The 25,833-nt window shown below is 54.2% G+C and overlaps 5 protein-coding genes across 23 annotated transcripts; 2 read left to right on the top strand and 3 right to left on the bottom strand.

Annotated features, from left to right (window-relative positions):
• Positions 1-3: 3 nt before the first annotated feature.
• On the bottom strand, positions 4-4,984 carry SLC25A11 (solute carrier family 25 member 11). 2 transcript variants are annotated; one of them, XM_081030196.1, is made up of 8 exons: positions 4,721-4,984; positions 3,959-4,111; positions 3,668-3,874; positions 3,407-3,497; positions 3,231-3,321; positions 3,046-3,145; positions 2,914-2,965; positions 4-2,779 (listed from the first exon to the last, which is right to left on the bottom strand). In XM_081030196.1, the coding sequence occupies exons 1-8, from the start codon at positions 4,816-4,818 to the stop codon at positions 2,624-2,626; spliced, it is 948 nt and encodes a 315-aa protein (XP_080886322.1). In that variant the 5' UTR covers positions 4,819-4,984; the 3' UTR covers positions 4-2,623. The 2 variants fall into 2 exon arrangements, with proteins under 2 accessions (XP_080886322.1, XP_080886323.1); XM_081030197.1 differs by having other exon boundaries at positions 2,067-2,779; positions 3,959-4,634; positions 4,721-4,969.
• Positions 4,985-4,999: 15 nt separating this feature from the next.
• Positions 5,000-9,924, top strand: RNF167 (ring finger protein 167). 6 transcript variants are annotated; one of them, XM_081030191.1, is made up of 11 exons: positions 5,000-5,261; positions 5,391-5,528; positions 5,770-5,888; positions 5,968-6,048; positions 7,551-7,676; positions 7,780-7,867; positions 8,045-8,135; positions 8,332-8,437; positions 8,580-8,673; positions 9,265-9,345; positions 9,424-9,924. In XM_081030191.1, the coding sequence occupies exons 3-11, from the start codon at positions 5,805-5,807 to the stop codon at positions 9,723-9,725; spliced, it is 1,053 nt and encodes a 350-aa protein (XP_080886317.1). In that variant the 5' UTR covers positions 5,000-5,261; positions 5,391-5,528; positions 5,770-5,804; the 3' UTR covers positions 9,726-9,924. The 6 variants fall into 6 exon arrangements, with proteins under 6 accessions (XP_080886317.1, XP_080886319.1, XP_080886316.1 ...); XM_081030193.1 differs by having other exon boundaries at positions 5,000-5,027; XM_081030190.1 differs by having other exon boundaries at positions 5,391-5,888.
• Positions 9,925-10,391: 467 nt separating this feature from the next.
• PFN1 (profilin 1) lies at positions 10,392-16,690 on the bottom strand. 2 transcript variants are annotated; one of them, XM_081030237.1, is made up of 4 exons: positions 16,593-16,690; positions 13,002-13,202; positions 11,361-11,553; positions 10,392-10,741 (listed from the first exon to the last, which is right to left on the bottom strand). In XM_081030237.1, exons 2-4 carry the CDS (start codon positions 13,131-13,133, stop codon positions 10,644-10,646), a joined length of 423 nt encoding a protein of 140 aa, XP_080886363.1. In that variant the 5' UTR covers positions 13,134-13,202; positions 16,593-16,690; the 3' UTR covers positions 10,392-10,643. The 2 variants fall into 2 exon arrangements, with proteins under 2 accessions (XP_080886363.1, XP_080886362.1); XM_081030236.1 differs by lacking the exon at positions 16,593-16,690 and having other exon boundaries at positions 13,002-13,824.
• Positions 12,773-24,541, top strand: ENO3 (enolase 3). 12 transcript variants are annotated; one of them, XM_081030224.1, is made up of 12 exons: positions 12,773-13,086; positions 16,613-16,699; positions 16,965-17,060; positions 17,230-17,288; positions 17,458-17,527; positions 17,915-18,048; positions 18,919-19,141; positions 19,248-19,445; positions 19,647-19,848; positions 20,257-20,365; positions 20,498-20,556; positions 20,643-20,797. In XM_081030224.1, the coding sequence occupies exons 2-12, from the start codon at positions 16,615-16,617 to the stop codon at positions 20,710-20,712; spliced, it is 1,305 nt and encodes a 434-aa protein (XP_080886350.1). In that variant the 5' UTR covers positions 12,773-13,086; positions 16,613-16,614; the 3' UTR covers positions 20,713-20,797. The 12 variants fall into 12 exon arrangements, with proteins under 12 accessions (XP_080886350.1, XP_080886343.1, XP_080886345.1 ...); XM_081030217.1 differs by having other exon boundaries at positions 12,782-13,048; XM_081030219.1 differs by lacking the exon at positions 20,643-20,797 and adding an exon at positions 22,501-24,541 and having other exon boundaries at positions 12,955-13,048.
• Positions 21,523-25,789, bottom strand: SPAG7 (sperm associated antigen 7). Its single transcript, XM_081030235.1, has 7 exons — positions 25,584-25,789; positions 23,074-23,141; positions 22,757-22,845; positions 22,548-22,632; positions 22,344-22,433; positions 22,088-22,244; positions 21,523-21,971 (listed from the first exon to the last, which is right to left on the bottom strand). The coding sequence occupies exons 1-7, from the start codon at positions 25,666-25,668 to the stop codon at positions 21,862-21,864; spliced, it is 684 nt and encodes a 227-aa protein (XP_080886361.1). The 5' UTR covers positions 25,669-25,789; the 3' UTR covers positions 21,523-21,861.
• Positions 25,790-25,833: the final 44 nt, after the last annotated feature.

A 25,833-nucleotide genomic window follows, 5' to 3' on the forward strand; every position in this document is an offset into this window, starting at 1 on the left:
TGAGGGAGGTCTTACTTTTCCTTTATCAGAAGCCTCCTCTTCACACCACAGGAATACAACCTCAGACCCAGCAAACCAGGATGGGTAGTGAGATGGAGTCGTGTGGGTTACAGAACAAAGCTCCCAATGCTGCATGGGTGTGGGAGGGTCACGTGGGGTTTCTCAGGCTACTAAGTTTTTAACACTTTTGGGACGTTTTCAGGAAAAAGTAAATAAACAGAATACTGTGGTCCTATTTATCTGTGTATTGAAAATTTGAAAAGAAATTCATCAAGATGTGAGCCCTGATTGTCTCTGGTGGTATAAATATGGTTTTTCTTTCCTCGGCTTAGGATTTCCTAGTTTTCTACCACCATATATTATTTGTATAGTAAAAAACTTAAAAAAGAAAAATTGGATTTTTTTGTGAGGGAGAGTGGCTGTGGAACTTGTCACTAGCATTCCCAAAGCCCTAGCTGCCCCCACCCTAGTTGCACTACTCACCCAAAAAAGCTCTAGTTTTAGCCTGCACTTCCCCTGCCTGGGGTGCCTACCTCTCTCCTCCAGGGGTGACCACCCGCCAGGCCAACCCAAGCACGTTTCGGCTCAAGAATCAAGTTTCCCTGGAGCTTAGTGATACTGTTGAGGCGTGCCTGTCTGAGGCCCGCAGGACTGAGTGAAGGTAGGGGCCTGCTCCCACCTGTGACCTGGGAAATGCAGCTCTCCTGCTTTGCCCAGGTGAGCAGGACATGGGATGGGTGTGGGCTGTCTTGTTGGGTTTTACTGAACAGTCTGAGTTGCCTGCTCTCAAGCTAGGATGCAGGCAAAAGGAGTCCACTTCTTTCCCCTGGTGCCATGGTCTGATATTCCCCTTATCAAGTTCAATGGGGCCTTTCTCCTGCCTTGTCCCCAGCCCAAACCAAGGCTTGGGGCCCAGAGAACGGGAGCGAAGACTGAACCTTTCTGGCTCCATGGAGACCCGCTTCAGATGGTGCTGGAAGAATCTTCCTAACTTGAAAACCTGACTGCTTCCCTACAGCTTTGAGCTCTTCTCTGGACAGACACAAACTCTTGAGCTTGGCAATCAAGGACTTCTGTGCACTGACCCATCGGACAATCTGATTTCATTTCTCTCACAAGATTCCTCATAACCCATGCTCCAGCTGTTGCAAATGTCACACAGATCACCTGCTTCCCAGCCTTTCTCCTCTAAGCCTTTGCTCTCCTGTCAGCCAGGAGTGCTGCCCCGCCTCCCTTTCCTGGCCAGTCTAACTGCTACTGTGCACAGTTCTCTCCTCCCTGGCCAGGTGCTCCAAGTTACCCAGCAACTGTCTATTGCTACACTCCCTGTTCCCCAAGTGCTCCTGTGTCATCTTCCCCTCTGGACTTGGAACTCCTTAAGTACAAGGTTCAGGCCTCAAGAGTCTCAACGCGGCCACTATGGCCCAGGTCAGCAAGTGTATGGAGCGGGTAAGAAGAGAGGCAGAGGTGGGAGGGCCCAGCAGGGATGCCAGGCTGCTGAGCTCCACCTCTTCTTCTATTGATGAGGCTCTGCCAAGGGGACAGCTCCCACCTGCTGCCTGCCTGTCCCCTGGCCTGGCTCAAAAGGCTTCAGGCCTCTCTGCCCAACCCTCCTTCCTGTTGACCTTCCCATGCCCTTTTATGCCCCAAGAGGTTTTTAGGCTCCTTGAGGGCAGGGCCTGGGAGTCACACAGCTCCTTCTAAAGAATCAGAGAAGGCAGTCACTCTAAGGCCTATGGCCCAGATCAAGTCTCTGGCCAATACCCTCCTGTTTCCTCAAGCCTCCAGGATTTGGGGGTCCGGCTCCTGTGCTCACTCCCTCAAGCTCTGCCCCTCTCCGGCCCACAGGTCAGCCTTCTTTTAGAGTCTTTATTCCCTCCCTCTTTAGGCCACAGAAGCAGTCACAGACCCTAGAGGCTTTTCCTGGGGATTATGTGAGATGATTTGTGCTGACTTGTGCATCTGTTGCATTCTTGGGTGAGTGGCTGGAAAGCAAGACCCAGGGCCTGGAGTTTGGTTTTCCTTATCCCGTCAGCTGCTGCAACAAGACTGATTGACATATCACTTACATGAAACCAGTGGTGCTTTTTCTTTAATAATTTTTCTTAAAAACTTCAGTTCCTGTTCTCTAAGGGGCATCTGCTTCTTGATTCAATCCCCTCCCACTCTGGCCCCCACAACTGTCCAGATTTGGTGGTGGTGTCATCAATCCAATTTATTGATTACGTCCTCAGTGAGGTGGAGGGCCACATCCTCTCACTGCAGACCCTTGACCATCTTGACAGCTTCTGTTCTCTCCAGTCCCCTCAGTTCTGCCTTAGTTTCCCCACTGAGAACTCTGTTGTCCTATGTACCCTGAAACTAACACCCAAGAGGAGGCTGGAAATTCTTAAGAAGTTTCCCAGCTCCTCCAAGGCACAGCCAAGGACAAAGAGGTCATGAGGGTCAGGACAAGCAGGGCAAGCTGGAGCAGGGGTAGGACAGACCAAAGTCCTTTACTGCAGAGAAGGGAACCACACTGTGGAGGTAAAATAAATAGAGGGGCCCCCTGGGGGCACACTGACTATAGGAGCAGCAGGCGAGTTGGAACCTCAGCACACCCGCTCCAGGTCCCTCGCCTGCTTCAGCCACTGAGGAAAAGACGCTTGTAGGCCTTGTTCATCTGCTCCAAGAAGATGAAGGTGAGGACGGTGTGGGGGCCCAGGCGGGCATAGTATGGTGTAAAGCCCTTCCACAGGCTGAAGAAGCCCTCGTAGCGGACGACCTTCATCAGTACATCCTAGACAGGCAGGCAGGCAAGGTGTTAGGGCTAGGACCGGGCTTCTGGATCTCTGGTCCTTATACCCAGCTACCCTTACTGCCCTCCCAGGGCCTCCAATCCTCTAGCCCAAGCCCCCAGCCCTGTTTCCTCACCAGCCCATTTTTGTATTCCGGCTTCCCATCAATCATTCGCATGTTCTGGATCCTAAAGGAGAGGGTGTAGGGGTATGAGAAACAAAAAGGTGGCCCTCCCATTCCTCCCTAGGTCCAGGCCTGCAGACTCACCGGGTCTTGACAATGTCCACGGGCATGGAGGCAGCAGTGGTGACCAAGCCACTGATCATGCTGGCACAGAAGTGGCACAGGATGTTGTCAGAGAAGTAGCCTGGGGGAAACAGCGTAGGGGGTGGCAGTCAGCACAGAGCTGGCCGAGGCCAGGCTAAGAGCTGAGGGCCCAGCTCGGGTCTCACCTGAGTCCAGTAAGAACTGCTTGGATTGGGAGTAGGAGGCGAGCTGGGCAGCATTGACGACGACAGCCCGAGCCATGGTAGGAATGCAGCCCTAGGTGGGGAGGGGGGTGGGAAAGGGGTCAGAAATGCCCTAGACCTGACCACATGTTCCCCAACTCTCTAGATCCTTCACTCACCCTCCATAGTGTAGGGACCCCCTCCTCCTGGGCGATTCGAATCAGGGCATTAAACACGTTTTTGTAGCCACGGCGCTGGTCAGCTGGAAGTCTGGTGGGAAGGTAGGGAGAGGCCAAGCTCAGGACAGACCACCCTGTCCCGCAGGGGTGAAGAAATGGAGGCCAGAACAGGTGAATGCTCTGCTCTTGATCTAAGAAGTTAGTGCTTAATTTTAGATTCCAGGGAATGGGGCTGAAGGAAGGCTCAGACCTGGAACTCACCGGCCATCGGCAGTCATGCGGATAAGAGCCACCTCAGCTGGTGTTCCCACAAAGGCACCAGTGGCACCTGCAGTCATGCCAATCAGGGCCTTCAGCAGAAAGCCAGGGGGTGTACCATCAGCTCCAGTAAGGCGCTCAAACAGCACGGTATAGATGCCAAGACGAGTGGTGGTGTAGGTGGCCTGGCGCAGTAGGCCAGCTGACAGCCTGGGGAATGAAAGGGTCAGTATAGTAGGCCAAGATCTGGAGCTGCCAACCCGCACCCTATCCCCCATCCTTTGGCCCCAATACCCGGTGTAAATGCCCCTCAGCCCTTCTGCCTTCAGGATGCTGGTGAGGGCATGAAAGCTGGTTTTGTACTCTCGTGTCTTGGCGCCTTCCCCACTCAGCTGCATCCGGTTCTTCACCAGGTCCAGGGGCTGCACAAAAACTGTAGCTCCCATCCTGGGGGAAGACAGGGGTGGAGTCTAGAGCCAGGTGTACCAGATCTACCAATGCCCACTGGAGCCTGGCAACAAGGGGTCACAAAGGACAGGGCCAGCTATGTGACTAAGTGTTCAGGAGAGTGGTAGGCATGTGTATTAAGTTTGCGTGCATCAAGAGGAATGGCTCTGAAAAGTCCAGTGGTCCAGTAGGCGCCATGCAATGAAAGTGCTCCATGCAGCTCCAAGGGGGTCAAGCAATGACCTGGGACTGCATGCAGTCCGATCAGGGAGGGGAGGTAGGCATTCATGACCTGGGATTGATTCCACGTAGTCCGGCAGGAGCCATGCAATGAACTGGGATCTTATACAGCCTGGCATTGCCAAGCAATGTGTTGGGCAACTCAGGAGGCCCGGCGGGAGCCGTGCAATGACCCTGCATGCAGCCCAGTGGGGGCCCTGCAATGGGTGAAAAAATCCTGGCAGCCCATCAAAGACCTCGCAATACGCTGGGGACGGCGCTGACCCCGTGCCAGTTCGGTTCACTGCAACAGACCCAAAGATGAACTGGGCCCGGTTCCTTGCACCCGTCCCTTCCTCCTCCTTTCCCATCCCTGGGGCCTGAGCTTACCCGGCCAGGCCCCCAAACAGGAACTTGACGGACTTAGGGGAGGTACGGGGCTTTCCGTCCATCCCGCCGGTCCCGGGACTCGCCGTCGCCGCCATCATTACACGATGGCCCTGAGCTCCCGGTCTCGTGCGCGCGCGGCCCCGCTCGCGCCCAAGGTGACACCGCGCGCGCAACAGGGGCGAGGGCGCGCGCGCACGCCCCTCGGGTTCTCAAGTCCAGCACCAGCTGGAAGCTAGCGCAGGCGCAGGCGCGTAGCGCAAAGGCGGCCGGGAGTAAGGCGGAGCTGAAGGAGGAGCTTCAAAGATGGGTGCGGGAATGGGTGTGACTGATTTAGGAAGTCAGAGCATAGGCGCAGTTTTTACCGAATGGGAATCGCGGGAAAATAGAGGTTGTTTGAGATCTCACGAGATCGAGTGAGCTAGGCTAGCCAGAGTTAGGAGGTCTCTCGCGATACAGCAAGGTTTCAGCTGGTGGGAGGGAGGTGTGAGGACTCTCGCGAGATCTGAAGGTACCGCGGCGGTGGCAGCCAAAGGGAGGAGAGGTTTGTAAACCCCGCAGCTCCAGGATCCGGGCAGTGAAAGAGAGAAACTCCTGGGTTGTCTTCTGTGGCTTCGGGGCTTGATCTTCACAGGCACTTTCTCCACCTCTAACCTTTTCACCGGCCTTTTAGGACCGGAAGTCCTTCATCTTGAGCGTCCAATGCTGGGAGCGGCCTGACTTTCTTTACCGGAAACCCTTTTCCAGGGCCTAGGAAGACGGCTCACCTGCCGGAAGTCCCACCTTCTTGAGCTCCCCCACCCTTCCAGAAGTTTGTCACCTGTGCTTAACCTCCGTCCCCTTTCCCCATTTTTATCCCTAAAAATCCCGAAAGGATACGTTTAGTGTCTCTCTCCTAGCCTCACTAAACGGGCTGAATATCTCACTCCCCGAGTCGGGGCCCCTTCCCCGCGCCCCCATGTAGCTGGAAGTGGGACCTGGGGGTGACTGGACCCCTGGGATCCTGGAGGGGCGGAGAGGCCGCAGAACTCCGCTTCTTCTCCTGCTATCAGGAGGCCGCTTCCTCATCCTCTCCCTTCCCGCTGCCATGCACCCTGCGGCCTTCCCGCTTCCTGTTGTTGTGGCCACTGTGCTGTGGGGAGCAGCTCCCATTCTGGGGCTCATTCGAGCGGTGAGTCTGAGGGGCCGGTGGGGAGGGCGCCGAAGGGAGAGGTGCAGGCTGAAGGGGAACACGAGCTCTTTGTCCGCAGACCTCGGACCACAATGCCAGCATGGACTTTGCAGATCTCCCAGCCCTCTTTGGGGCTGCTTTGAGCCAGGAGGGACTTCAGGTGATCTTTTTCCCCTTTTCCTGTTTCCCTACATTCTCCATCCTGGGTGGGGTTGAGGAGCCTTGCTCTTGAAGCTAGAGGTAGGAAAGGAGTCAAGTTGGGAAGTGTACGAGCACATCTAGTGTGGAATTAAGAATCTAGAAGGAAAGTCTATCCCTAAAACTCTGAGCTTTGTGAGGGAGACTGAAATTGGACCAAGATGAAAGGCACGGCGAAGTGATACAAGTAGGGTCTAGTTATTAGTTATTGGTTTTATGACCTTGGACAAGTTAGTTATCTCTCTGACCCGTAGTTTGTTTTAGTGTAACATAGGATAATGGAAGTTATCTCAGGATTATTGTGAGGACTAAATCAGATAAACAATTTTGTAGTGCATCACAGAGACTGCACTCAGCAAGAACTTAATTGGGCCATACACACCAGTATACTTGTTTGTAAGATGGGTAATTGGGAAATAAAAAACAAAATTCTACCGAATGAATTTTAAAGATCCTACTGGCTTTATCTAGTGATTTATGAATTGGGTACCATCCCATGTAGCAGGTAGAAAGCTCCGAAGAGCTGTACAAACCGAAAGACTTGTATAGACAGAAGGAAGCAGGACTGGCAGTTATACTAGCAAAAAGCTGGTTGTGGCAAGATCACCCTTTTGTCAGGGGTCTCAGGCAGATTGTCTCACTAGTGCTGACCAGGTCATTCAAGATTGACTTGTTTTAAGAGTCCATTCCTGGGGGAGTCTGAAACGAATTGTTAACTCTCGTTTTGGTGATGTGGGACTTAGCTCGAGTGACTCCATTTTGGGCCTGGTGTCTCTTTTTTTAACAGAAGGGAGTAGGTTCTGCATGAGTATGTGCTGGAGAAGGGAATGTGAAACAGAGCTTGTGAGAAAGGGACGTGGATGAGTGGAGAATCGATTTACAATCAGTGGGAAACTGGAAGGCAAAATAATTTCAATTAGCTTGGAGTATGGGGTGTAGACTGAACAATAACATTGACTAGTTAGTCCATTACCAAAAGGATTTACTTGGAAAAAGGAAAAAAAAAAAAAGGAAAAAGGGCTGTAGTAGCATCAGAACATGCAGACCCAGCGAGCCACAGGCACATTCTGGCTTGTGTACTAAGATGGAGTGTCTATAAGGCAGGGAGGCAGGAAGTTAGAACCGTAGAGTTTTATAAAAAGGAAGTTAGGACCATAGGGTTCAACAAACCCAGCTCCTCCCATAGATCTCTGGGCCTGATCAGTTTCCTTAAAGTCCCAGTTCATCTTTATCAGGGGTATAGGTTAGTTCATCTGGGACAGTAAGAGTGATGGTGTTTGATGTAATTGTGTCTTCAGGAAGCTGAAAGAGAGAGACTTTTGACTTGGTTGGGGTGCTCAGACCCCAGGATTGAGAAGGAAGGGAAGGCTAGAGGACATGCAGTATGTGGGGGCGTGTGCGTGGTAGGCCCTGTGAGGAGCAGACGCTCAGGAGGTGACACCTGTTGTTTACTTCTCTTCCCAGGGCTTCCTTGTGGAGGCTCACCCAGCCAATGCGTGCAGTCCCATTGTCCCACCACCCCCAGCCCCGGTCTACGGGTCAGTCTTTATTGCACTGCTTCGAAGATTCGACTGCAACTTTGACCTCAAGGTTGCTGAATATGGAGTGGGAGCTGGGAAACCGAGGGTAAAAGCACCAGGAATTAAGGGAGGCCAGGCCCATAACGGTTCCTTATCCCCTGCTTTGTCTCTAGGTCCTAAATGCTCAGAAGGCTGGGTATGGTGCGGCTGTGGTACACAATGTGAATTCCAATGAACTTCTGAACATGGTGTGGAATAGCGGTAAGGTTGGGCAGTCTGAACAGCTGGGTTTTCAGTAGAGCGCAGATGGTGTAGGGCTGAAGGCTGGGAGAAAAAAAGTCCTTTGGGTGGGATGGAGCAAGAGCCAAACACCAGCGTTACCAAAGGGTTATGCGCGTGGAAGGTTGGGTCTGCAGTGTGACGCCCTGATCCCCGCAGAGGAAATCCAGCAGCAGATCTGGATCCCATCTGTGTTTATTGGGGAGAGGAGCTCCGAGTACCTGCGTGCCCTGTTTGTCTACGAGAAGGGGTAGGATGTATCCCTCCTTCCCACTCTTCCTTCAGCACTTATATGCCAACCTGGAGCCCAAGCCTCAGGCCCTTTATACTCTGCCCGACTCACCTCCCACCCCCTTCCCCATCCATGGGCCTTGTCCACAGCCATTTACTTTGTCCTTCTTCCTTTGCCTTTCCTGACCTTCTGATACTGGTCTTCCTTTCCCCAGGGCTCGAGTACTTCTGGTCCCAGACAATAGCTTCCCCTTGGGCTATTACCTCATCCCTTTCACAGGGATTGTGGGACTGCTGGTTTTGGCCATGGGAGCAGTGATGGTGAGTAGCCCAGAGAACATGATGGGAAGGGCTGAGGCCTTTAAAGCCAGACTGGATCTGGGGTGGAGATGTGGGGGATGGTTTGTACTGGATGGTCCAGTTTTGTTCCCTAAGTCTGATCCGTCCACTCTGCTTTCCCCAGATAGTTCGTTGTATCCAGCATCGAAAACGGCTCCAGCAGAATCGACTGACCAAAGAGCAACTGAAACAGATTCCTACACATGACTATCAGAAGGGTGAGAGGGATAGGGGAGTGGAAGGCCTTTCCCATAGCTTACTTGATTCTGAAGGAGTTTAAACCCAGGAGATGCCACCTTTCCCCCTTTTACCCATACACAGGAGGACAGGACAGGAACAGAGCATAAGATGGAAAACAAAGATGATTAAATGGAGTAGTTAGGGGAAAAGATGGGAGGACCAACCTTGCTTATAGGGGAGAAGCTGGAGAGAATAGAAAAATGGAAGGAGTAGGGAGGAGGATTCAGTCTGAGAAGACAGGTGAGGAGGGGCTGGGTCTTTAGGCCCTAGAGCCTCCAGTGTCCATATAAGGCAATAGCAGAAGCCCTGCCCCATTTCCGCTCCTCCCACTCCCTATTTCCTCCCCCAAAAAACCCACTTCCCTTCTTACCTCTGCTTCTGTGCTCATCCCTTCTAATATCAATCAAATTTCTCATGTTCTACCCTGCCAGGCCGTCTTAGCTTTTCCACTGGCTCTGTAGAACCAGGGAAAATAAGTTTTGCAAGGCTTAGCTCCACTATGGGCCTCCCATAGGTCTTGTGGGTTCTGGTCCAAGGTGCTCAGTGAAGACTCCTTTTTCCTCCCTCAGGAGACCAATATGATGTCTGTGCCATCTGCCTGGATGAGTATGAGGATGGGGACAAGCTGAGGGTACTCCCCTGTGCTCATGGTGAGGCCCTTGCTTCCTGTGCCCGTGCCCCCACTCCACCAGCAGGCACCAGCTGCCTCACCGTCTTCTTTCTGACAGCCTACCACAGCCGCTGTGTGGATCCCTGGCTCACTCAGACCCGGAAGACCTGCCCCATCTGCAAGCAACCTGTCCATCGCAGTCCTGGGGATGAGGATCAGGAGGAAGCTGCTCAGAGCCAAGACGGTGATGAGGAAGGGCAAGCAAGGGACCATCCCGCCTCAGAGCGGACCCCACTGCTGGGCTCCAGCCCCACAATTCCCACCTCTTTTGGCTCCCTAGCCCCAGCCCCCCTTCTCTTTCCTGAGTCTTCAACAGATCCCCCACCCTCTCCTTCCTCCTCAGCTGCCATCCTGGTCTAATACTCCTCTCATCACCCCCTACCTCTGGTGACCTATTTTGCACAGCCCCTTTTTCTCCCTCTAGTCTTCAGTGTTGAGGGATAGGGGACATTCTCATCCTGGGTTTCTCCCTTACCCAACCCCATCCTTTTGAGGGGGTTGGTGGTGCAAAGGGACTGGGTCTTCACTTACCGGGTTAATAAAATTTTTTGTGGACTAAGGAAGGTAGAGCTCATTCTCTCACAGGTGATGCTCTTAGTTATCTGGGGAATTGGCCTGTTTTGCCATAAAGGAGCAGGGGAGTGCTGGGAGAGACTAACCTATAGTCATGGGGACAGCCCCAATAGGCATTTGTTGTGACTCCACCCACAGGATGACTCAACTGGCCCTACCTTGCCCAGAGGCCTGGACCCAGTCTCTGGTCTGGCTGGCTCTATTCCATTATCCACCAATTCACATAACACACCGAGGACCTAGGGCTGGAAATGCCACTGTGGAAGGCTGGGCAACTGGGCCACATAGGCCTGAAGGAGGTACTTAGTCCTAGACATGGAGGCAAGCTCCAATCCCTAGACTTGGTAGTGCTTCAACCCCTCCGTTCCTAAACCCAAGCCAGGATAAAGGAGCCAAGTCTCAGGAACTATCCTCCACCCTTACACCCAGGCTAAAACCACACAGCACCTTGTTAGTAGAATCTTTTTTATTCAGAAAAAAACAAAACAAAACCAAAAAAAAAAAAGTTTTCCAACCACACACAGGAGGGGTATGGGTAGGGGGAGGTGTTTATCCATCCAGCCCTGGCCCCCAGCCCATGTGGTTTTGGCAGCAATAAGGGGTATGGGGTAATGGCCCAAAAAAATAAAAATGGTGTATGTGTGTGTATGGGAAGGAGAAGGGTGCAAAAGCAGTGGGGAGTGGGGTGGGGAAGGAAAGACGAGGTCAGTACTGGGAACGCCGCAGGTGGCAGGCCATTTCATAACATTTCTTGTTGACTGTACCACCGTGAACACCTTCTTTGCCCATCAGCAGGACTAGCGCTGGAGGAAAGAGAAAGGAGGCTAGGACCCAGGTGTCACAATTTCACCCCCTGCCAGCTGTTCAGCAGCTGTCCAGCCCCAAGGGCTGTAACCCAACCTCATGGCTCCCAACCCCCACACACAGGCAGGCTGTCAGTCACCCTGAAACAATAGGGCTTTTCAAAAGGGGAAAATCAAGGCTAAAGACAAATGAAGCGAACACACTAAAATTTAGGGGTCAAAGGCTCAGACGGTTGACTCATATTCAGGCTAGAATGGTTAGGGATGAGACTGCCACCCCAAGTATTAATGGCTATGGATGAGACTGCCACCTCCACGTTTTAACAAGGACTCCAAAGATGAAAGGTAAGTGCTGACAACCAACAATCGACAAGAAAAGTTTCTTATCTGAAAAGTGTCAAGGCAGAAAGGAACGTAAGAGGCAATACAGTTTATATTACAAGACAAGAAACTGAGAACTGGAGGGACTATCCAGAATCCCAGCATCCAGCAGGCTGGGAGTAGAAAGCGGGTATGATCCCTTCATACTGGGGAACCAGAGAAAAAACCCAAAAGTCTTACAGATGGAGGTACAGTAGGGCTTTTGGAGCTAGAGGAAGGGTAAGACACAGAAACTCACTCTTGGCAGTCATGGTGACAGTGATGTTGAAGGTGGGGGATCCGCCGGTGCTCTTGGTACGAAGATCCATGGTAAATTCCCCATCTTGCAGCAGCGAGTCCCGGATCACAGAACATTTCTGGCCCCCAAGTGTCAGCCCATTCACGAAAAAACTTGCCCGGTCTTTGCCAACCAGGACACCAACCTCAGCTGGCTGGAAGGGGAACCAAGCACTCATCAAGTTAGCCAATACACCAAGGTTCCCACCTTCTCCAAGGACCCACCTGCGTTCTACTTCTTAGGGGAGCTAGAACCGCCCTGGAGAGGAAAAGTGTGTATGTTACGTGCTTTGTACACATCCATGAAATATGAGCTATGAGCTCTTAGGACTGTTGGAAGTTAATGCACAAAAGATCACGATCCTCAAACCTACAGAATGGCTCTGGAAACTCCGATCTCGTTTGAGAGGGAAAGCAAAGCCAGGAAATAAAGGGGGTCAAAAACTAGTGAAGAGAGCGGAGTGGAACGGAGTGGGGAGCCTTTGGATGCTCAAAACTCTCCTTCAGGAAAAGCAGAAGCGAAGAGGGGAAGGGAGGGGGCGGGCAAAGCAGGAGAAGCAACTTTGCCCTTATTTGGTCAAAGGTTCTGAACGAGTTGTTAGGGGCCCGGACGCCTGGGTCTCCAAGTAACTCAGAGTTTAGATCTAGGTGTCTATGTTCCAAGAAGAGGAAGCAGATCCCTGGGGGCTTTCCGGTAAAGTTGGAAAACTTTTGAAGGGGGCCTGGAGCTAGACCCCGCAAGCCAACTCTCGGGTCTAGATACCCCAGGGAAGCTTTCTCCTCCTCCCCCGTACACCCCAAATCCCCACATCCGGTCCCCTCCCGCCCGGAAATCCCCTTCCCCCCTTTCAAACTTCCGCTCCCCCTCCCCACTTCCGGGCAGTGCGGACAGGGGAGGTGGTGATGGGGACAGCAGCAGTCATTCCTTATTCCCTCACTTACACTGTCCTAGAACTTCTCTCAAAGTTCCCCTGCTCCAGGCCCCGCAGGATGGCGGGAAGGGAGGGCGAGGGCACTTCCGGGATTGGTCTCACAGGAATGTTGAGTCTACGGTGCCGACTTAGGGGGGGGCGTGAGGCGGCCTCTCCCTCTCTAACGGAGTTGGGAGGGGCAGGGAGGCCAGAGGACCGGCGTGGGACCCAGGCCACGCGACTGGGGCTCCCTCCCGTATAAGGGGGAACAATGGTAAAGAGGGCACGAGCTGGCGGCAATAAGTGGAGCTGGGGGTCCAGGGGTCCCCAACTCCCTTCTCAATCACAAACCCTGATTGAAATTGCAGCGCGTGTCCGCCCCGCCCTGGACAAGGCGGAAGTGGGCCGCCGCACCGGGCGGCGCGCCCCTCCCCGCCCTGTGCCCCGGATGTAACGCCCCGTCGTGGAAAGCGGGGCAGCGGGCGGGATGGGAGCCGCCGCCTGGGGCGTAGAACTTAGGGGCAACCGAGGGGCCTGCTCACGTGCAGCCGCCATTCGCGCCGCTTCCAGGGCAAGAAGGGGTCAAGCACGGCCTTTCGCTGCACACCCCAAACCGCGCCCGCCCCCACCCAAGTCCCTCCCTCACGGTCCAAGCCCAGCCAGTTCCCCGGACCGCGCAGGCCTCGCAGTACCGTGATGTTGCCTAAGGTTTTCCCGGGGACGGCGGCCCAGACGGAAGGCGAGTCCTTATAGCCCACGATGGCCGCGTCCTGACAGGTCCCGTCCGCCATGAGGTTGTCGATGTAGGCGTTCCACCCGGCCATGGCGCTGCTACTGGGGCTGCTCTTAAGCGCTGCTGCTGGGGCCGCGGGCTGGGCTCGGGCTGCCTCGGGCTGGCGGGCGGGGGGAGGCGGAGAGCTTGGGGCACGCGCTGCCGTCCGGACCGTGGCTCTGCTAGCTGTGCAGCAGTCCTCGCACCGCCACTTCCTGCTCCTCCCCCCCTTCTAGATTTTTATGCAAAGAGCGGTAGGGGCGGGGCCTGCTCCCCATTCCCTCCCTATCCCCCCTCCAACCCAGATACCTAACTTTGCAAATACAATTTTAAAAATCCCTCCCCCTGTTGCAAAATTTGCCGAGTTCAATGGAAAGCAATGTAAAAGAATGAAGGGGGGGCAGGGAGAGAGGTTAGGGTTAGGGTTTGCTCCACTTCGCACGGAATAGAAACCATATTTTGGTATTGGGGAAAGGAGTAAGATGGAGGGAAAAAAGAAAGTGGAACGAGGAAGAATTAGCAAGCTGCAAATTTAGCAAATTAAAGAGGGTTTGGGGAACTCAGGGTTAAAGAGAATGACTCCCCCTTCCCCCACCTCCGCCGGAGGGAAGGAACGGCGGGCGGCGGCGCGTGCGCCCGCGCCTGCGCCGGGGCCCGGAGGGAAGGCGCGTGGGGCGGTTGGGGCCGGCGGCCGGCTTCGCGGGCGCGCGCCGGGGCGCGCCTGGCTGGACCCATTTGGAACCCCTGGGAAGGAAGGCGGCCGGGGACGTGTCTCCCGCCGGGCGGAAGAGGCGGGGGCGAGAGCGAGGCGTGCGCGTTGCGGCTTCTCCACTCTGGATTTTATTTAGTGAAGAAAGCAAAGGGGAATTTGACAAAATACCCCGACCGGTTTCAGAATTGAAGGCATCCACTGGGGACACTTCTGTCCCCAGCATCTGCCTGGTGGCACCAATCGGACGCAGTGGAGTCCACCCCCACTCGAGGGGGTTATCCTAGCTGGATCAGCTCCAGCCCGAGGCCTCGCCCCTCGGTCCCAGACCCGCCTGTTCCCCGGCTAGTAGTTTGGGTCACCGGTCGTGCCCCTTGGCGCCTCTCTGCAGAGGCGGGCACCCGCGGTGCTAGACGGGCGGGCTTATTTTTCCCGGCGGAAGAATACTAAGAAGTTTATAAAGATTTGCAACTTTTTCAAGAAGGGGAAAGTCCCTTCTACTTTGGGCCCGTTGGGTTTTTTCTTTTCCACTAAAACTTAACGCCAAGAACTTGAGTGCGATTAGGTCTCCCACCAACTGGGAGGGGAGGTAGGGCAGGACCTGGCGACGGCTTAGGTGAACTGGCCGCGCTCTGACTCCCTGGGCCGCCTAGGGGCTGGGCCGCTTCCGGTCCCTCCCGGGAGGGTCGCCTCCCGGGCGGGTAGGGGCTTCTGTCTCTCTCATCCTCCCGAGCGGGACGCGGTTCCCTCGCGGATACTCCGCACCCCAGGGGCACCCGACGTCCCCCAAACCCTTGTTCCTCGACAGCCGCCGGGGCTGAGTCACTGGTCCGCTCGGGCGGGGCCTCAAACGGGCACGTGGCGGCGCCCCGCCCGCCCTCTCCTGACCTCTGGCCTGCCGCACCCCCTACCCCCGGGTGGAAAAATCCCTGGAGGGAGCGGCCCGAGATAAGGGGGGAGGGGCGATATAGGCGGAGGGATTCTGGGCTGGGGGCAGTGAGGCGCTATAGGCGGGGCGGGGAAGGGAGCTGGGTTGAGGTCTGCGGGCGTGAGTCACCCGGCGCAGGCTGCTCTGGCGCCGGCGGGAGGGGCCTCCGAGTCGGGGGCGAGGAGCCGAGGCGCCCCCGGAACCTTGCCTGCCCGCCGGACGGCCCGAGCCTTGGCGTGCCTCCCTATCCTGGCCGGGCTGCAGCCAGAACTCAGGACAGACCCCACACTCCCCTCAGACCTGCCAAGGCGGAGAGAGTGACTGAATGCAGAGACCCAGTTCCCTGCAATGCTCCTAGCGGACTGCCGGGCTAGCTCCGGGCGTCCAGATACTCAAGGCCACCCCCTCCTCTCGTCCATTCATTTTGTTCGCTGCTGATTCAACGTCATTCGGTGGTGATCTGGGACCGCGCCCTGAAGCACCGGCAGTCAGTGGGGATAGGGGCTCCTGACTGGCACTCTACACGCTGGGTGATAAGTGCTGTCCCAGCGCTATCTGTAGGGAGCCGCGCCAGTCTAAATTCGTCTCCCTGCCCCCTCCTCCACCCCTTTTGCTGGCCCAGATTGGGCAGGATGGGATGGAGCAGGGAGAGGCCGCTATGAGGACCCTGAGAGGTGAGACCCTCTCACCTTCTTAATGGGGGGTTCAATTTTAGACTTCAGAGCTTGCCCATAAATCTTGGCTCCTTCCTCCACTGAAGGCAGAGGCAGCCCCTGCCCGCCAAGTGAGCTGAGCATGTGTGGATGTCAATCCTGCAGCCCCTCTTTCAGGCCCCCTCCCCAGCCCTGCAGGGCTCAGGTTACCCCTGGCCTTTCCTAAATGGCACTAGTTCCTCTTTAACCTTTACAAAAGGGGAATATAATCCTGGGGAGGCGAGAGACCCCCCCCCTTTTAAAGCCCCTCCCCTGCTCCTTCCCAGGGGTGGAATTAAAAGTAGGGATTTTTATTGGAAACAGAGAGAAAGGACGGATAGTCATTAACCTTTGGGAAGGGGGCTTTAGGCTGTAGTGGGTACTTGGCTACCAGCCGCTTGTCGAGGGGGAGGATGGAGACGGAGAGAGGCGGGGCTGGCTGGGGGACAGCGTGGCTGGGGATAAATGCCCAACCTGAGAGGGGGTGAGGTGACACTGTCCCAGCTGCCACCTAGACTCGGAGCTCACCCCAGGCCCCCAGCGAAAACATCCCAGGTCTGGTGAATCTTCCAGCCCCCAGGGCATGGGAGTGAGGGTGGTGCTGGCTTGGAGAAGACGGGGAAATGTCAGCTTTTTTTCCCTCCTGGGATTGGGGGTGTTTAAGAAAGACGGTGATTTGGAGCAAACAGGATAGGGGTGTCCAAGGATAGGGAAATGAGGATGCGAAAAAAGGCAGGCAGAGATGGATTGAGATGGTAGCTAGAGCTGGGGCCAGTTGGAGAATTTGCACCCCCGCCCGCCCCAGTATCTGAAGAAGACTGAGGAGCAGGAAAATGAAAAACAGAATAACGAGAGAGGATTTTAGAGCTAGAAAACCACCGAGAACAGAATGCTTGACTAGAAGGGTGGAGGGAGAAGGCGTAAATGCAACTTTGCAGGAGATGGGGTTCAGGGAGTGGTGGAATCCCAGGAATTATAAAGGAGAGACTCCTGGATTCTTAGGATGGGGGTGGGGGGTGGAATAAGAGCTTTTTTGAGTGGGGGAGGGGCTGCGCCAGCCTCTATGATCTGTGACCTTTTTGTGGGTATTTTTAGCTCCAGCACCTGCCTTCTTGGGGTGGGGAAGGCTCTTAAAGGGCAAGGGATTTCGGGTTCCTTAAGGGATCAACTGTCCACACTCACTCAAGCCTCTTGTCCTGCAGCCATGGCCATGCAGAAAATCTTTGCCCGGGAAATCCTGGACTCCAGGGGCAACCCCACCGTGGAGGTGGACTTGTACACTGCAAAGGGTAACATAGGCCCATTAAATTGGTTTGCCTTGGAAGACCCCAATACCATCTGGCCTTTGCTGCCCATCTGTTCCATAGCCTCACCTTCCTCTGAGATTCCCTTCCCCAGAGTTCTTCCCAGGCCTTCCTCTTCCAACCTGGTTCCCCTGTGGGGAGAAGTAGGAGTCTATCTGCCCTGCCTTTTGCCCCTGGTCTCAGAGAGGACACCTTGGCCCTTTGGGGGTGGATGGGACTTTCTGTGATCTTCCAATTGATCCTGCCCCAGGCCGATTCCGAGCAGCTGTGCCCAGCGGAGCTTCCACAGGTATCTATGAAGCTCTGGAACTAAGAGATGGAGACAAATCTCGCTACCTAGGCAAAGGTGAGGAAAGATGAATACTGGAGGAGCCTTGTGGGAGTGGTTTCAGGACATGGGCACACAACGTCTGTGTGGAGTAGAGGACTGGAACCCAAAGCTGTTTTGAGGAGCTGGGATCCGCAGGAAGAGACCTGATTGAATAGGAGATCTGAACTTCCTCCCATCTCTCTAGGGGTCCTGAAGGCTGTGGAACACATCAATAAGACTCTAGGCCCCGCTCTGCTGGAAAAGGCAAGTGGGAGGAGCCTGTTCCCCCTAATCCCCTCCCCAGACCCCTGCCGCCTCACCCCATATGGCAACTGTCATTCTCCCCAAAATACCTGTACTTCTTTCTCCCGTACATGCCGTGACTCTTGACAAACCTGACTTTTGCTCTCCCTCCTCAAACCTGCCCTTCCAGAAATTGAGCGTTGTGGATCAAGAAAAAGTTGACAAATTTATGATTGAGCTGGATGGGACCGAGAATAAATGTGAGTGAAGGGCTAGAGGTAGGGGAAGGGATGGGATGTGGAAGGACTGGGGGAGCGACCACGGGGCTGAGATCTGGTTAGGATTATTTCTGTGTTCCACAGTTTGGGGCACACCATAGCTAGATGGACTTTTATTCATTCCACAGGCATTTCCTGATGCCTGCCCTCTGCCAAGCTTGGGCCAGGCTGTGGACACAGATATGAAGCTGACACATTCCCCTGGGGTGGGGGCACCTCGGGCTGCCGGGGAGAGAGCTGTTAAACTCTTAATGACCAGTGGTTTGGAGTTCTGGATTCTTCTTGGGGTGACCAGAGGGGACGTTGTAGAAGATGACCCCAAACCCTGGGGGAGAAGCTCTCACCCTTCCTTGTGCTTGCCTCCTTCAGCCAAGTTTGGGGCCAATGCCATCCTGGGGGTGTCCCTGGCTGTGTGCAAGGCTGGAGCAGCAGAGAAGGGGGTCCCGCTCTACCGACACATTGCAGATCTTGCCGGGAACCCGGACCTGGTCCTCCCAGTCCCTGTGAGTGCAAGTGCCCTGCCAGTTCCCACAGTGACAGAATTACCCCTGCCATCAAGAAGTACTTTCCAGATCCAGCTCCGAAGGAACGGTTTTCTGAAACGGAACCTCTCCTGCTGCGGTCCCGCCCCTCCCTTTCCCACAATCCAAACCTTTCCTTAAGCCTCTCTTGATTCTTTCCCTTGACATAACCCGGTTCCTTCACATTCCAACCCTAGGCTCAATAACTCGAGCTTCTCATGCTGCCCTTTGCCCCAACCTCCAAATCAGATCCAGTTTCTTCATGGCAAGGATTTTGGCATTTCTTCTTATCTAATCCTTATTAAACCACATTCCCTCTTTATGGAAACCATTTGAATTTAATCTCAATAATAATGTGTCCATTTATTGTTACTTACTAGGCAGATTGTGTAAGAGCCTGAGCTCTGGAGACAACCTGCTGGGTGTGGGTCCTGGTTTCTCCCATTTGCTGGCTGTGTGATCTTTGGCAAGTTATTTAACCTCTCTCTGCCTCAGGTTCCTCATCTGTAGAGTGGAACATAATAGTACTTAGTGTATAAGGTTGTTTCGAGAATGAAATGAGCTAATAGAATATATGTAAAACCCGTAGAGTAGTGCCTGGCCTGTAGTGCCGTATCAGTGTTAGCTATTTTTCACCAGGCACATGCTAAGAACTTTACATTCAGTTTCTCTAATTTTCAGCAAAAGATCCTGCAGGAAAGCAGGTGGTATCCCCATTATGGAAATGAGGAAAGAGCCTCTGAGGAGTAAAATTACTGATCCTAGATCAGTCAGCTAGTAAGTAGGGACGCCAGGATTCCACCTGGACCCCTGGGCCCCGTCCCAGGTGTGAACACCCTTTCCGCCTCTCAGGCCTTCAATGTAATCAATGGGGGCTCCCACGCTGGAAACAAGTTGGCCATGCAGGAGTTCATGATTCTGCCCGTGGGAGCCAGCTCCTTCAAGGAAGCCATGCGCATTGGTGCCGAGGTCTACCACCACCTCAAGGGGGTCATCAAGGCCAAGTACGGGAAGGACGCCACCAATGTGGGCGATGAGGGCGGCTTCGCACCCAACATCCTGGAGAATAATGAGGGTCAGTATGAGCACTCTGAGGGGGAGAACCCCTGGGTCTTCACAGAGGAAGGAGCTGCAGAGAAGGGTACACCGGAACCTCAGGGCCTCTCTTGCCCCTCTCCCAGCCCTGGAACTGCTGAAGACGGCCATCCAGGCAGCTGGCTACCCGGACAAGGTGGTGATTGGCATGGATGTGGCGGCATCTGAGTTCTTCCGCAGTGGGAAGTACGATCTTGACTTCAAGTCACCCGATGACCCCGCACGGCACATCACTGGGCAGCAGCTGGGGGAGCTGTACAAGAGCTTCATTAAGAACTATCCTGGTGAGACCCCCAGATGTTCCAGTGCACCTGCCTGAGTACCCAGCAACTGCCCAAAATACTGACTTCAGAGCCTCCATTGCTGCCAACTCGGGCCTTCCAATCCTCAGCACCATCGCAGTCCCCATCCAAACTCCTCTGACCTGTCACCCCTTCACGAGGCCCTCAGATCTTTAACACGACTCTGCCCCCACCCCCCACCAGTGGTCTCCATCGAGGACCCGTTTGACCAGGACGACTGGGCTACTTGGACCTCGTTCCTCTCTGGAGTGGACATCCAGATCGTGGGGGATGACCTCACAGTGACCAACCCCAAGCGGATTGCCCAGGCTGTTGAGAAGAAGGCCTGCAATTGCCTGCTGCTAAAGGTCAACCAGATCGGCTCAGTGACTGAATCCATCCAGGCGTGAGTACCTTCTGGTCCTGGGGTACACCATAGCTTCCCTCCACCCCACGTCTGCCCACGCCAGCTGCAATCCTGCCCACAAACTCCAAGTCTGCCTTTCTCCTGCCTCCTGACCCACCCCCACGCTCCTGACTGACCCTTCGCCTGACGCCAAGAGCTTTGCCATTGTGACCTGCCATCTCCACCAGCACCCCACACCCTTCTTCTCTCCCAGATTCTGCCCTTTCCCCCAGCATCTCAGGAGCCCAAGTTGAAGATCAGGAATCTCTCCTTTCCTACTCTCTGAAGAACTTAGTCATCACCCTCCCAGCCAACTGCCTCCTCTGGAAACAGAAAAGCCCCTCCCAGCTGTTGGGTTTCCCACTGAGGCGGTCCCTTTAGGCCTTATCAAGTGTCCTCTCTCCCCAGCTGCAAACTGGCTCAGTCTAATGGCTGGGGGGTGATGGTGAGCCACCGCTCTGGGGAGACTGAGGACACATTCATCGCCGACCTCGTGGTGGGGCTCTGCACAGGACAGGTACTCTTGGCTCTCTGCAAGTTTTGTTGGGGTCCTCGGCCTCCTGCCCAAGTTGAATTCTACCACATGCTGCTCCCTCGGGGCCAGACCCAATCCCTCCTCTCCAGCCTTATGCCACCTTTCCCTCCTCAGATCAAGACGGGTGCCCCTTGCCGCTCAGAGCGTCTGGCTAAATACAACCAGCTCATGAGGTACAGTGGGTGCAGTGGGCATAGGCATGAGGCATTAAGGGCTCTTGGGTTGGAGGGGCACAGCTCTGACTTGGTCTGCTTTCTAGGATTGAGGAGGCGCTCGGGGACAAGGCTGTCTTTGCTGGACGCAAATTCCGTAATCCAAAGGCCAAATGAGACACTCGAGGTCCCAGGACCCCACAAGACACACCTAGACCTTCAAGTCCTTCTTCCTGAAATAAAGGCTGGAGCCAACCAAGACAGTGCTGTGCTCCTTTGTGGGAGGGAGGGGATGCTGGTCTGGCTGGGTAAGACAGGACATGGAGCGAGAAAGGGAGCATGACTACAACCTGCTGGGACGAGGCAGAAGAGAGGGACTAGCCAGAGGGGAAGTTGGGCTGGATTTACAACAAAGTTCACATTTTAGAAGGAGGCTGGGGGAAGCAGGTGCCACATGTGAAATGAAGCAGGAGACACTGAGGGAACATGGAACCAGCTCCTGGACCTAGGTTCTGACATCACCGTGAGGGGGACATTGGATCAGATCGGCCAATAAGTTGTAGTACGCGATCTGCAGAGCACTGCAGTGCGGAGGATGAGAGTGAAAACCAGAGCAGCTCCCACTTCTATGGAGCTCGAAGGTCGGGAAGTGCTCTAAATATTTGACATATATATTGACCTGTGTAATCTTTCAAACAGTCCTATCAGATCGTTACCATTATTATCCCCATTTTAGGGGTGAGGAAACTGAGGCACAAGAACATTGAATACCTCACCCAACATAACAGAGTTAGTAACTGGTAGAACGAGGATCCAAATCTAGAATATTCGGCTCTAACAACTGTGCTCTTAAATTACTCTCTTATGAAAGAGCCAGTATTTGGCCATCTTTGGCCTACACAAACAACAATTTTATACTGCTCGAGCTAAAATTATTTCTCTTCCTCTCCAGGACCCACCTTTCTCTGTTCAAACAAACCAAGACATGGGTTAAACAGTGTTTATTGAATGTAAAGTAACCCCAGCCCCATGGGGAAGAAAGTTCCAAGGAGAACAGAGAATAATACAGAAGATTAAATACCCACCTGTGCATTCTCATTCTCTCTCTCTCTCTCTCTCTCTCTCTCTCTCTCTCTCTCTCTCTCTCTCTCGCACACATACATCTCCAAGCTCTAACAGTGACAAATGACAAATCAAACACCTGCCTCCTCCAGCCTGAGTGGTGGCTGTTAGGAGGTGGTTCAGAGCTGGGACTCCAGGATGGGTTCCAACAGCAGCAGCCTTCTCCCTCCCTGCCCCCTGCCCCGTCCCAGGGAGCTGGGATGCCTAGGAAGTAGGGGGCAACTCTTCCCCGCTCTGCCGCAGACGCTTCTTGGCTCGGATCTCATTCATGGCCTCCTCTATGGAACGTGTGTCCCTCTTGTTGGCCACAGGCACTGGGGGCAGAGGGGAGGGTGGGAGGGCCTAGGATCCCCGTGCCTCAGCAGGTCCCTTCCCCTGCCCCCATCCAGTGCTCCTCTCCCATGCCCTCCCCAGCCCACGGTGGCCTCACCACAGCCGTAGGTCTTGTTGGCCTGTAGCATATGGGCCGCATCCTTGGCTGCCCCCTTGCCAATGAGGTGGCTGTACTTGTCCTTGTAGTCGCTGGCGGGGCTTATCACCACAGGTCCCCGCTGGGCTGCCTCCTCTTCCTGCCTCTGGGCCAGCTCCTAGGGGTGCAAAGGTGGGGCACATGTGCTCAGGGGCCTGACCCCAACCCCTGCCAGTGGAGGACTGCAGAGCTCCCAGGACTGCCAGGCAAAACTCACCTTCAGCTTCCGTTTCTCCTCAGCCTTCTGGGGGTCCCACTCCTCGCCACGACGATAGGAGTCCAGCTCTTCATCTGAGGGTGCAAACTCCTGGGGAAGAAGGGATGTTGGGGGTCAAGTTTCCAATACACGTTTTATTTCATTTTTCTCTCCATAGGGGTACAGGCTGAAAAGCAGAGAGAGTGGGGAACTCAGGCCTTTCACCTTTTTGAAGATCATGACATAGCGACAGTCATCATCTTCCCCGAAGGAGAAGGATGTCAGGCCAGCCACTTCCACTACATCGTGTCTGGGAAGGGAGGGGAGAGGGGAAAAATATGTAGAGCCACGAGGGGACCGAGTATCCTCGTCTTGTGCATTCCCCTGCTGGCCCTTTCATGCCACCCTGGCCACCCCTAGCCCAAGACACTCACAGTATGCTCCTCTCTATCTTGTTCATCGGCTGAAACTTTTTCTTGATCTGCCCACTGTCTTGGATGAAATCTGACACCTCTTTTTCCATCTTGGGAGAGGAAAATGGGAAGAAGGTATGAGATGATGGCTCTGCCCCAATATCCCTCTTCCCAGCTAGGCCAACGAACCTTCGCCTCCCCACACCTATCCCAGCCTCCATGCCATGGGCTTCCAGGCTTCATCTCTCTTGGGACATTTAAAAAAACAACTGGGTTCTAATTCTAACTTATTGGAAGTCCTTCCTGAGGCTGCCTTTAACCTCTCCAGTTATTCTCACCCTTTTACGAAACTCCACTTTCTGTTGTTTCTCTTGCTCCTGTAGTTTCTTCAGGCGGGCAGCCTGCTCTGGGGGTGAGAAAGGCAGCATGAGGCCAGGAGTGGAAGCATGGGTGGAGAGGGTTTGAAAGAGGTCTGGTGACCCCTGGGAGGTATCAGGCTGGGCAGGGAGGATTACTGTTTATTCCACAAGCATTTGTCGATATTTGCTCTATACCGGTCACTGTGCTAGGTCCTGGAGCACAAAGATAATTAAGACATAGCTTTGCCCTTCAGGAGCTCACAGTTAGTGAGAGTAGCAAAGATTAGAATCATACTTAACCTCACTTCCCAAGCTCACTGTGGAAACGACTAACAAACAATTATTTAATGCCCACAATATTCAAAGAACTATAAGGCACCTGGGAAGCCCTAGCCTCAAAGTTTATCATCTCATTGTCTACATCGGAAAGGGGAAGTTGTTTAACTTCCTATATTTTGTAACATCCCCCCACTTCTCACTTCTACAGCAGGGCAAAACTGAAATGGCTAATCTGACACCTTTCTCCTTTGGGAGCATAGGTGTTCAAAGTGAGCTGCAAAGGAACTCCTCAGCCTTGGGTCTTAATGTCCCCTCTCCTCTCTTCTGCCCTTTCCAATCCTTGATATTCTTAAGGCCACTTCTTCCACAGGATTTGAATCCTTCCAGCTGCACTGAACCTCTTCCCATTTTCCTAATCATTCCATGCCTTTGCACGTGATGTTCCTGCTGCTTGATACGCTTTTCCTCCTCTTGCAAACTTTGAGATCCACCATGAGTCAGAGTTACTCACATCTTCCTCTGGGGACCACACACATTTGGTTCAGACATCCACTATACCATGTGCTGAGAACTAACACAAGGTAACTTTCTGTCTTCCCTACCAGACGCTGAGCTCCTAGGAGGCAGGGACCCTGTTTATCTCCTATCCAGTTAATCTCTGTAGTCCCAGAGCCTGATAATTTAGGAGCTCTCACCTCTCTGACTTCAAGGGCTCTGACCATAACTGCATCCCACCGTGGCCACTGACTGTTCTGTAACTGGTTTGTGAGTCTTCTGAGGAGGTGGCGTAAGATTATGGTTAAGAACATAGGCTTAAAAGTCCCACCTGGGTTTAAAACCCTGCCAATTAGTAACCATGTGACCTCAGGCAAGTGACTAAACTCTGAACTTCAGCTTCCTAGTCTGACAGCTGCTGCTGGCGAACCCCACCTAGACAGTCATGGTGAGCATGAAATAATTCCAGTTGCCGGTTCCCATTATGCTCCCTCCTGCCTCAGCTTTCAAATACACTTCTCTACCTGTAACACTGCTCCCTGTCTCATTTACTGAATTATCTACTCTTCAGATCTCAGGTCACTGCAGAGACCACTAGGTTGCTGCTCTCATAACAATTATTTTTCTTTCTGAGTACTTATCAAGTGGGTTATTAAATCTGTGTGACCATTTCATCAATGCGCATTTCATCAGTGCTCTAGAGTGTGGGCTCTTGAGGGTACCCATGGCCCTTAGGAACCGTTCAGTAAATGCACATTTCGGTATTAAGCAGCACTTGATGAGCACTTGGAAGGCATCAGGCTTGCCCTGGTCACCCTCGGGCGGGTGGGGAGCCAGTGCCCGGGACGGGGCTTGTCCACGGTCAAGGTCCGCAGGGTTGGGAGCCGGGGTCCTCCCCAAGGCAGTCATTCGGTCAGACTCATTCACACGTCACAGCGCAAGCAACCCTCGGGAAACCGGCTCCGCCTGGCCGGCAGCGGAACTAGAGCCAGCCAGCAGGGAAGTTACTTAGGGAACACAGGCGGGGAGACCACAGCTGACCGGCAGGAGCATTCTCAACTCTCCAAACTACATCACGATGCCCCCGGACAGCTCGGAATTTAAGTTACAGAGGGGATGGAGGAAGGCAGGAGGAACCGGGTTAAATCTAATAGGAGGTATATAAAGGCACCAAAAGAACCCAGCAACCAATTGGAGATGCTGGGATGGGGGGGCCCAGAGGAAGGGCTAACACGACTTAATAGGTAGACCTTTAAGTTGAGATGGCCAATAGAGGTGAAAGGATTGTGGATGGGCGTATCCTGAACCCAATCAGAATGGGGTTGGGCTGTGGGCCACAGCAGCTGAGGTAGGAAGGGCCGAGCGGCTGAACACGCCCTCCAGCGATCCGAAGGCGGGCTGAGGAACACCAAAAGGTTGGGTGCGGTAGGAGGCACCCTGCCAATCAGAGCGCGCCAGCAGCGGACAGGCAGGCCCTTCGGCAAATGGAAAACAAGGACTGCGGGAGAGGGAAGAAGCCGCGCTAGGCTTCAGGTAGCCAATCACCGTCCGCTACGAAAGGCGGGCGGGTCGGCAGCCCTTTTAGGGACTCTGGGGGTCTCGGAAGGGGCCTCTGAAGGGTCTTTCAAGGTTGAAGAGGCGGCATCGTCCATGAGGGAAGAGCGCGGTCCTGAGAACCGGGTGAAGAAAGGCGGATGTGAATTTGGGATCCTCACCTCGGGCCTTGCGCCGAGTCTCCTGGTCACCGAGGCTGGGTGGCTTCTCCATGGAGCTCAGGATGGAGCCCAGTAGGTCCGCCATCTTGGGAGTGACTGAGAGGGGGCGGTGCGTCTTAAAGGGAAGGGCGAAATGCCTTTAAGGCCGGAAACACGTCGGAGGTGGAAAACTGCGCACCCGCCCCGCCTCGCCCGTGCGCTCTTCCGGCCCGGAACCCACTGCCGCCTCCCGCCGGCCGAGGCCCCGCCC

The sequence above is a fragment of the Rhinolophus hipposideros genome (genome assembly GCF_964194185.1).
Source record: "Rhinolophus hipposideros genome assembly, chromosome: 20".
NCBI classification, from domain to species: domain Eukaryota; kingdom Metazoa; phylum Chordata; class Mammalia; order Chiroptera; family Rhinolophidae; genus Rhinolophus; species Rhinolophus hipposideros.